The sequence below is a fragment of the Anoplophora glabripennis genome, unplaced genomic scaffold (assembly GCF_000390285.2).
Source record: "Anoplophora glabripennis isolate ALB-LARVAE unplaced genomic scaffold, Agla_2.0 scaffold6, whole genome shotgun sequence".
Classification (NCBI taxonomy): Eukaryota; Metazoa; Arthropoda; class Insecta; order Coleoptera; family Cerambycidae; genus Anoplophora; species Anoplophora glabripennis.
In genome coordinates, this window is record NW_019416749.1 from 3,198,991 (window position 1) to 3,209,624 (window position 10,634).

Sequence of the window (10,634 nt, forward strand, 5' to 3'; positions counted from 1 at the left end):
TGACTTTATAATCCGAACTATATACGTTAAACCGAATTTTGTTCGAATTAAAGAGTTTTGTTCGGACCATCAAAACGGGCATTCGTCGGATCGAATTAGTGGATATTCGATTAAGGTGAGGTCGGATTAAAGACTTATTGATTTGAAAGTTACAAAAAAAGCAATTTTATTTATAATCAATTTCGTGTTTTTTATTAAATAAAAAAATGTACTTTTCGATTAATTTTTAAAAGGAAGACTCACCCTATAAATTTAAACACATTTTTTCCCCATATTTTCTGTTTTAATGTATACCCAGCTATTCTAAAATTCTTTGACGTTTTCTAATTTATTCTTTCTATCGATTTTCAAAAAAATAGAATTGAAGTTTTTTATAATTTAGGTAATTCAAGAGAAATGTAAAAGGATTCAAATTTCAATAAAAGTACACATTTCTATTAGTTCACTCTCCAAAAAAATAGAATGAAGTTTTTGTAATTTTCATATTTCTCTAGGAAATAGAGTAGTTCATATGATCCACGTTCAATTTTTCAGAAAAAATTAACGGCGAAAAGGCGAGTTGTAGCTTTCTTGTAGTTTCCTATGTGGAATTACCAATCTTAGCCAATTAGACATATTTTGGAAAAAAATTATGAAATTCCAATAAAAAGAAAATTGTGAACAAAGTTAACTATGTACTTATTGATTTGAATGTAAAAAAAGCAATTTTATTTATAATCAACTTCGTGTCATATCAAATAAGAAAAATGTACTTTTCGCTTATTTTAAAAGGACAACTTACACCCTGTACATTTAAACTAATTTTTTCCCCATATTCTCTCTGTTTTGATGTATACCCAGCTATTCTAAAATTCTTTGATGTTTTCTAATTTATTATCCTTTCTATNATTAAAATTAAAATTTTAAAAAATTTTTCTTACTTTTCAATAACAAAATATTATGCAATGTGTCTAAGCAAACATATGACATATTCTTATGTATATATTTCTGTAACCAGAAAAAGTAGAGGAATTTAATTTTGTTTATATCTTTAACACGCAACATTCAATTGTTTTTTTATATAACTCCATGATATCATATGCGTTCATAATTGTTTTTTATGTATTTATGAAGCGGCTGCCCAATTTATTTTGCACCCGGCCCTGTTATTGCTATACTGAAATTAATGAATTTAAAATAAATATCTTGCTTAAATTACACACATATTGATGTAACTAATATTATCTTATTTAAATAATTTCCCAAACCCTAGATAAAAACTCAAACCGCATTAACTGAAGCTTTTTTGTCGTATCTGCCAGTAGCTGGTATTTTACTAATATCCATGTCATGTGATATGAATTTATTCCGTTATCCCGTCATTTCATCTCAAGAAAACTGTATTTTCAAATGGATCATTTAACTATTGAACATAAGATGGCGCAGTATCGAAAGTGTAAAATTGAACGTGAACGATTAAATATCAAGTTTACATACATATGGCTCCTCCTTGTAACGAATTCGAGAACTAAAATTTGATCAACTATTCGGCCATAAGGAATATAATACTATATTTACTTATACAATGGTTATACCAACAACTTTCGTAATGAATAAAATGACCAAATACATAAACAATTTCATTTATTGACAGTGCTTTACAAATTACGATAAATTAATTCAATTACCTTAGCGGATTTCTTTATAAATTAACGATGATTAACGCAATCAATAGTCGACCAGCGCCCTACTACTTCTAGAATCCTTCCTATCCCTGTCATCTCTCCACCTTTCCCTCCTGTCTCTGTCACCTTCTCTGTAAACGACACGTCGTGACAAAGATGACGACCTCCTATCCTTATCTCGTCTGTTATCTCGATCCCCCTCTCGCCTTTCCCTACTGTGCCCTCGGCGATCCCTACTTTCTCTCTCTCGGTTATCATAGCGAGATTCATGTCTTTTTAACGGTTTTGCTTCTTTCTCTCTCTCGCGACTGTGCTCTCTGGACGAACCGCTCTTTTCTGCCACCGATTCTTTGCTTTTACCGCTGGAGTCTGAGTCTGAAGAACTGGAACTTCGGTTGCTGTCGTAAGCGTGCCGCTTCTCCCTTTGCCTGAAAAAAATGATGTGAAGTTTTTTTTCTAGAAAATTTTGAAGGAAGAGTACCTTCTTCTTAGTTTGATAGCCATTTCGCGCAGCTCGTCTTCTCTTGTCTGTTGCTCTTGCTTCTCTCGTTCTGTTTTCAATTGCTCTGCTATTTTATCGGCCTTAACTGCAATCATAAATAGCGTTCTATAATATAAAATATAATAATTAGATTTTTTATATCAACATTGTGATATTTATGTCCGGTAAACTGACCATTGAAAATTGGTAAAAACAATTTATTGTCGAGATTGTGGTTAATTTGTAGAGAGAGCGCAGTTAGAGAAACAACAAAAACAACAGGAAATGAGTCACAATCAAAACTCGTTCATGTCGATAAAATAATAGACGAGGCTATGCTAATTGATTGCAGGGGTACATATAATTAAACAGCACACACATTATATCTTATTTCATATTTATTCATAAAATAAGACGATGTCGGGAGAAATAAATTATTATTATTACACTTTTAAGTAAACAATTTTAGCTATTGCTGTAATTTCTTATGTAATGTGACACACTGTATATAAAGTTTATAATTTGTAAAACAGTACTTACACTGCCTGTTGAGCAATGCCTGGCGCTTCCTCTTAAGCCGTTCGATGATGGTCAGACTCGAAGAAGTGGTTTTCTGAAAATGAACAATGTAAAACGTACCCGATCAGAGATGTCGGTGAATAAAAAAAGTTGTACGCTTTACCTCGGATTACAATAACAAATAAAATGTTACAACAAAAGCATAAAACTACATAATTCATAACTGATAACGGTATTAATTGGTTCTTACTGACTTTGATTGCTGTGCCTGAATTATTACCATGTCCCGACTTTGTGTCACTGGCAACCCTAAAAAACAATTTGAAACATAAGCTTCTCCTAATCTTTTCTACGTTGATACTTACGGATTGTTAACCGGCTTCATGTCGACGTCGTCCTGATCAGAATCGCTGAGATCGGAGGAACTGTGATCGCTCTTTCTTCGACCGTAATATCTCGGTAAAACCTTAGGAGGTGACTCTTTCGCTGTCGAGGGGCTTCTGCTTTTACATTGAGGGGATTTGACGATTGAAGGTGACTTTTTCTTTGCCGGGGACAGGGATTTTTGGCGTGACTTGCTTCTTCTGCTAGACGCTGTCGAGGACGAGGAATTCGAGGTTGAACGACGGTTTCTGTATGATCTGGCCGCAGCGTTTGATTTGGAATGCGATCTTGTGCGTCTAAAATATTATGGTTTTACAGTTTACTTCAAATAAATTCGCGTAACATAATATGGACAATTTTTCTGTGAAGTATTTACGGATGTAAATAATGACGTAAAAAGTGACGCTATATTAAAGATATTGAATATCAAATGACATATTAAGGTTTATAGAAAAATTTAATATGCCCTTTGGACAAAAGCTTTCTTCATTCTGTTTTAAAAAATATTCTAGGTATACTTATGAGTACTCAAAACTGATGTTTCTTTTTAAAGTCACTGGAAAGATCCATTCAGATAACTTTAGAACCTATTAGTTTCTTACTTGAGTGGCTAAAAAACAATTTTATTCACATTTAAAACTTATGTTCTTACCTGTCCTTAGATTTACTTCTGCTGCGCCTAGACTTCGACCTGCTCCTCCTCCTGGACTTAGACCTGCTCTTGGTTCTCCGAGATTTCGACCAACTCCTGGTATTTCTGCTCCTACTCCTTCTAGATCTACTCCTCGATTTTCTCCTTCTCTTCCCTGAATTTCTCTCCCTACTTCGAGAACGACTCCCCCTTCTACCATAATAGACAATCCTCTCACTGCTGGTTTCTTTCTTATTTTTAGATTTACCATACTTCACCTTGTCCGCATATGTGGGTTTGCTGCTAGAGGGTGTTTCCTCGTCGTCTAAAATAATTTTGGCACATTTTACGTCACAATCAGTTAAAAATTCTTAGTATTACCTCCGAATGAAGTGATGTACGTGATTTTTCCAGTGTTATCTGGTGAAGCTGACCTAGATCTTGATTTAGATCTGCTTTCATCACGGAAAAGAGGTAGGGTAGGTGACGCCTGCGCTGCGTAACTCGGTGGGCTTATAACTCGGTTAGCTAGTCGCTTTTCCCTGTGTGCTCTGAAAGGTATCGTAGTTTTTTTAATCTATAATTCACCATGAACTTTTTTGTTAATTTATGACGTAGATGCCGTTAAAGTTCCCAGGACAATTTTAGTTACAGCCTGTGTGGATAACATAGATGATTATTTTATGAAGGCTTTCAATATTGTCTTTATCCTTAAAATAAAGTTTTATGCAGTTTTCAAAATAAATTCAATTGATAAATTTTACAGCATTTGCAGAATTTCTACAAAAAGGTTTTTTAAACGTCAAAACTATGAGTATATCTCTGTGTCCAATTTAGAAAAATTCATAACCAAACTTGGGTTAAAGCAAAAAATTATCCAATTATAATAAAAACACTTAAACTTAGTTAAATGTAACAAAAAAAGTTATTTACTTGTAAATATATTTCAATACAAATAAATACTAGTACTTATGGTTAAGTTTTTAAATAGATTAAATAAAAAAGATGTCATTTACCTTCTTTCTCTCCTCGATTTTCTGCCTGAAAACAACGCTTTTTCGTGCTCCTCTTCTTTCGCCAACCTGAAAGTTTCAGCTTCTTCCAAATCATTGGTAAGAAACGAATAGAAATCATTAGAACTCATTCCAAAGTTCCTCCCATGCTTATTCATGTCATGAGCTTGTGCAGAATCCATTTTTGACACATTTATTGCTAAATCAACATCCAAATCACTGTCCGAGTTATTGTCATCAGATTCTTCGTCATCCTGGATAGGAGTTTGACTGATACCTTCGATTAGAAACAGCAAATAGTTAAACTTTCTAATTTAAATGAACATATGCCATACCTGTCCCATCTTCATAGTTAAAACCAATTGCAGCACCCCCAGTCCTCTGTTCCTTTTTTCCCTTCATTTCAGTGTAACCGAATTGTTCCTCAAGATGGAGTTGCTTCAGAAATTTCTCCTCGGATATTCCCAGAAATGAATTTTGTGCAATGATTCTGTACCGTTCATAATTCAGTTGACGTTCTTCTTGAGACAGTTCTATTTCTTGTTCTTTCTTCAATGGTGGAATGTAATCTAGGTGGGCTCTCACGTCAAACCTATCTATTAAGTTATCAGCCTGGCCCTGCCAGGGCATCATCACAGCGCTGTCCGCTGCTGCTGCAATGTTTGGGTCTAGATGGATCTTGCATTGTCGCCCGTGTACTTGCAGGAATTGAGTAGGGTCTGCTTTCTAAAAAGCAAAATTATAATTATGACGATTTTAGATATCTTCGGTTAAAAACGCACAATTTTTTCATAAAAATCACGGCGTCGTTCGGCTCTTCTTCTGTAATCGACGAGCATACCGCGGATCTTTCTTTCTTGACGTCTTGCTTCGTGCCACATATTTATTAATTTACAATATATGCATATACCAGAAAATTAATAATTTCTAGAAATGTAATACTTTCACTTTTATTTTATAAAACGCTAAAATGACATTTTTCATTTGACACTTACTGCGCGCGCAATAATTTATTAGTTTACTTTATTTGGTTTAATCAGTGTTGTCCATAGAGTCACATTTCTAATGATTTTGGTTCCGTTATGGCATAAAAATGTAAAAAATTTAGACTCCGACAACTGCATACAACCTGCGACCTCGAATTCACGGACAACCTAAGAGGATCACAAACTTTGTCACGTGCCGCTATTTTGGCATTAAACGTGGCCTCGATAATTTGGGGCCGAGAGGGACTATCCCTCTTTGTCCTGCCTTATCTCTGTAGGCCTGGGCAGCCTCGTGAAGGTGGGTTCCGTCCATCGTCTACCCCGACCACAAGCATGGCTGGTGTAGGCGCTTTGCGGGACTTCCCCTTCCCGCCGGCAGGGCGCTCTTCGTGTCATGATTTTTTCCTTCTTTGTCGGCTTATCTAGCCCACTGGGGGGTAGTCATCGTGAGGAGTGGGTTTCTGGGAATAGCTTGTAGCTAGGGAATGCACGCGGCTTTTGCTTTTGAGTAGTGATGGAAATAATCGAATGAATTAAATAATCGAGAGGTTACCTTTCGAATTAATTTTATAATCGAATGATCATTCGAATGATATATAATCGAAAGTCCACTTCGAAAATTTCCGACCTATCCCAAATTATATGTGAAAAAAAACGAAATTAATTACTTCCGCGTATTGCGGCATTTTTTCGTTGTCAGTTGAGTGGTTCATCAGCATGTGTTTAAAATGAGTAGTCGTCGCCTAAAGAGATCCATTGTTTGGGTTTTTGAAAAAAAAAATATATAGAANCAAAAAGAATATAAAAAGCCTTAAATTTATTGTATTTGGTTTGGGACAAAATTCCCGCGGTATTCTGCGCATGCGTATTTGGCATTTTGTCCGTGAAAGAGATAATAGATATAGTTCTAGTTCACTCTAATTTGGCTTCACAAGTGAAACATGGTAAAGATTACATACACTCCATATAGTAGTATTATATATATGGTTTAATCAGTGTTGTCCATAGTCACATTTCTAATGATTTTGGTTCCGTTATGGCATAAAAATGTAAAAAATTTAGACTCCGACAACTGCATACAACCTGCGACCTCGAATTCACGGACAACCTAAGAGGATCACAAACTTTGTCACGTGCCGCTATTTTGGCATTAAACGTGGCCTCGATAATTTGGGGCCGAGAGGGACTATCCCTCTTTGTCCTGCCTTATCTCTGTAGGCCTGGGCAACCTCGTGAAGGTGGGTTCCGTCCATCGTCTACCCCGACCACAAGCATGGCTGGTGTAGGCGCTCTGGGGACTTCCCCTTCCCGCCGGCAGGGCGCTCTTCGTGTCATGATTTTTTCCTTCTTTGTCGGCTTATCTAGCCCACTAGGGGGTAGTCATCGTGTGGAGTGGGTTTCTGGGAATAGCTTGTAGCTAGGGAATGCACGCGGCTTTTGCTTTTGTAGTGATGGGCATAATCGACCAATTTTGATAATCGAGTTATCGGTAATCGAGTACTTCCAATAATCGAGTGATCACTCGAGATACGAGATATTGGTCGTTTTCATCCCAGCGGCGCACAAATATGTTTGTATTAGTCATATATTACTTATAAGCGTAGCTAAAAAAAAAAAGCTCACGCACTTCTAAACCTAACCACTTTTTCGTTTTATTCTAAAAAAAAAGGTTACGCAATCAGTGACTATTTGCAGTATGCACTAACATTTTGGGGTGCAACCGTAGCGTAATAATCACTCGAGTGGTGGGAGTAAACATCTCGAGATATCTCGAGTGATCTCAATAATCGAGTACCACTCGATTTTTCACTCGAAATCTCCCATCACTACTTTTGAGTCAGTGACTCGCTGGTCGGTGCGGGGTAGGGTATGTCATGGTCGCCGCTGAGTTTTTCTAGGTCGTCTGTTTGTGTCTGTTATTGTGGTCTGTCACGTCAGGTACGTAATCCAGGCATACTTCTATAATTCTCTTCTATATTATAGAACTATGTATATGCTCCAGTTGTATATGCTCTAAGGTATTAACTGTGTTTCATTTACCTGTGATCTCGGCAGTTAATATCACCTAATTAACCAATCAACATTCAGAATAACTGATCTGGCATCTCAAGTAAATAAAACAGGGACATTGATTCAAATCGAAAGCAACTATAATCTAGTTACTTTTATTAATATCACGTTTGTCAGTGTCAACAACTGTAACTAATTTCATTTGTGTCAAAGGAATTCTTCAAGACGAAGGAGAAGATTAATTTTTATACTTTCTACTTTCTAACCTCACTTTATTAAACTCTTGTCAAGTCAAAACGTAACGTGTATTTGTAATTTGATATTTTTTAAATATGCCGGCACAAACAGGGTAAGATAAACAACTATATATGTACATAAAGATAACATGGCAATTTGTAGATCTGAAGATGATGATTTGAACGACTACAATCCTTCAGACTCTGAAGATGATTACGACGAGACAGAGAAGGCACTCTTGAAGAAAGTTAGGAACCGAAAAGAGGAACACTCTGATAGTGAGGTGAGTTGTAACTTGTAGTTCTTCGATAATAAACTGTAATTATTTTACTTGGTTTTAAGGATGAAGTATTTAATGTTGGGCCAGATGACGACGATGATGAAGATGATGAGAAAAGTGATTTGGCAGTGAGCGATATTGAAGGCCAAGACAGTGATGAAGGGTTGCCAGATGTACGAGCTTGGGGTAAAGAAAAAAGGAAATATTATTCTACTGATTATGTGGATCCAGATTATGGAGGTTTTCAAGGAAAGGATGCGTATTTAGCAGAATTGGAGGAGGAGGAAGCAAGAAATTTGCAAAAACAGTTAGCCCAGCAACTCGATGATGACGATTTTTCTTTGGAAGTTTTCACTGAGGTAATAATAATATGGTTGTATCTTGTACGATGAATACAGTAAACGTGAGTAAAATTTGTAGAAAACTATAGAAGATAATGTGCAAGTGGAAGAAGTTATTAAAACAGATATTTCAAAATTATCAAAAAGGCAGAAGTTACAGATTCTGCAGAAAGAATCTCCAGAATTTTTTGGACTTGTTGAAGACTTCAAAGGTAAGAATACAATTTGCTTTATTACTCATCAACTATTCATTATTTTGCAGGAAAATTGCTGGTAGTCAAGGATTATCTAAGTCCATTGTTAAGGAAACATAAATCAAAACAAATTCCAAACTGCAAAGCTGTTGATTTTGTTCAAACTCAATATGAATTAATCTTAAAGTATGTATATCATTACATAAATTCTTGGAATTTTTTAAACCTATTTTCTTTGTAGTTACTGTGTAAATATTTACATGTACCTACTTTTAAAAGCATCAAAGATGAATGTGCAAAAGCATCCTATTATAAAACGGTTGTATCAATATCGGCAGCTTCTTTCTCAACTTGAACCAGTTTTTGAGGAAATCATAAAGCCACAGATAGAAATAATGCTAAAGGAAATGGTAAGAATATTTTTTTTTTAGTTAATTGTACAAGTTTTTGTGATAATACTTACCTTACAGCAAGCTGAAGAAGACAGTATTGAGAGGGAGACTGAGAGGAAGAAAACATTAAAATTTTTGGCGAACTTAAGTAAAAAGGAAGAAAGTAAGAAAAAGCGTGCTGTGTTTGATGAAGAAAAGCAACCGAATAAAAAAATTAAAACTGTAGATGGCACCACTGAAGAAAAAATGCTGATCGATGAAGATCAGGCGAATTCTTCAGGAGACGAAGAAAAAGAAGAAAACGAAACAGAACAACAAAACGAAGAAGGTAGTCGATAGTTTTTTTATATGGCGATATCAGATATATATTTTCTCTTGTTGCAGATGTTGAGAAACGTGCCATCACATACAAAATGTCCAAAAATAAAGGCCTTACCCCCCACAGGAAAAAAGAGCAGAGAAATCCACGTGTCAAGCACAAACTTAAGTACAGGAAAGCGCTAATTCGCCGAAAGGGCGCTGTAAGTAGAAACATATGGGCTGATGGCAGTATATTAATAATTGAATTTTCAGGTGCGGGAGCCTAGGAAGGAGCTTTCAAGGTACAGTGGCGAAATATCTGGCATCAAATCTACGGTTTCAAAAAGCATCAAAATCAAGACATGAATTAAGTTTTGGTGTAATTAAAAAAAAAACATTTTTTCATAAGTTTATTGTATAAATCTTTATATACAAGTGTGGTCACATATATAATAAAATTTGATATATTACCGCTATAAATGATAGTAAATATCAACTATATATAAAAAATCACTATAACATTATAATAATTACAATATAGCTACCAAGTATGGCTTTAATATAAAAAAATAAACATTGATATGGCAAAAGAGGAAATAAATAGCATCTAAGGTAAAAATAAGAAGTAATACTAATTAGAGACTAGAAAGTATAACTAATAAATATATGGAAGAAAAAAACAATCAATTGGTTTTTGTTTCATGAGTACTTTTCAACTTTTTTTTAATGTTTTTGGAGTTACACCGTGGGGATATTGATTATCTTAAAAGATACAAAGTTTGTCGAATCAAAGCAAAATTGGTAAATTTAGTGATAAATAACATAATATGGAAGAGAAATTTTGCCATTTTTTATGTTTTGAAGTTGATGAAAAACAAAAAAATTTGTTTTTAATTTTTTTTTTTTAGGTATTGAAATTTAAAGTGAAGTGGATAGTTAAGTATTTTTCTGAAAATAAAAGTAAAAAATAGACAAGAAAAACAACAGGTGTTAAACCTTTTAGTTGAGAAACTGAAAACAAAAATAAAAATTTAAAATTTTTCATGACCTTCAAAACAAGTACCTCTTAAGATAACCGTAATCCCCATGATACAGCTCCAAAACTGACACATAATATAAAGCCTGTTAAACATTAAGGGGATACAAAATTGACGCTCTGTTTAAGAATGATTTAATAAAAAATTCAAATAATACAAATGTTT

General features: G+C 34.7%; 2 protein-coding genes across 2 annotated transcripts; one reads left to right on the top strand and one right to left on the bottom strand.

The window, feature by feature from the left end:
* Positions 1–1,606: 1,606 nt before the first annotated feature.
* Positions 1,607–5,643, bottom strand: LOC108911268 (CLK4-associating serine/arginine rich protein). The gene is made up of 10 exons (XM_018716164.1): positions 5,475–5,643; positions 5,028–5,418; positions 4,696–4,969; positions 4,061–4,230; positions 3,701–4,004; positions 3,030–3,344; positions 2,919–2,973; positions 2,686–2,758; positions 2,146–2,251; positions 1,607–2,092 (listed from the first exon to the last, which is right to left on the bottom strand). The coding sequence occupies exons 1-10, from the start codon at positions 5,571–5,573 to the stop codon at positions 1,708–1,710; spliced, it is 2,172 nt and encodes a 723-aa protein (XP_018571680.1). The 5' UTR covers positions 5,574–5,643; the 3' UTR covers positions 1,607–1,707.
* A 2,291-nt stretch (positions 5,644–7,934) lies between these two features.
* LOC108912114 (something about silencing protein 10) lies at positions 7,935–10,145 on the top strand. Its single transcript, XM_018717282.1, has 9 exons — positions 7,935–8,037; positions 8,088–8,208; positions 8,268–8,564; positions 8,626–8,758; positions 8,809–8,926; positions 8,982–9,150; positions 9,211–9,460; positions 9,517–9,653; positions 9,706–10,145. Exons 1-9 carry the CDS (start codon positions 8,021–8,023, stop codon positions 9,796–9,798), a joined length of 1,335 nt encoding a protein of 444 aa, XP_018572798.1. The 5' UTR covers positions 7,935–8,020; the 3' UTR covers positions 9,799–10,145.
* The last annotated feature ends 489 nt before the right edge of the window (positions 10,146–10,634 follow it).

Bases quoted from the DNA above. Each gene is read 5' to 3' on its own strand.
- LOC108912114 (XM_018717282.1), top strand. The intron at 8,209-8,267 runs GTGAGTTGTAAC...CTTGGTTTTAAG, and splicing joins AGGAACACTCTGATAGTGAG to GATGAAGTATTTAATGTTGG. The intron at 9,654-9,705 runs GTAAGTAGAAAC...TTGAATTTTCAG, and splicing joins TAATTCGCCGAAAGGGCGCT to GTGCGGGAGCCTAGGAAGGA.
- LOC108911268 (XM_018716164.1), bottom strand. From the start codon at position 5,573: ATGTGGCACGAAGCAAGACGTCAAGAAAGAAAGATCCGCGGTATGCTC. The intron at 3,345-3,700 runs GTAAGAACATAA...ATAATATTTTAG, and splicing joins AGAAGTAAATCTAAGGACAG to ACGCACAAGATCGCATTCCA. The intron at 2,252-2,685 runs GTAAGTACTGTT...TTATGATTGCAG, and splicing joins GGCATTGCTCAACAGGCAGT to TTAAGGCCGATAAAATAGCA.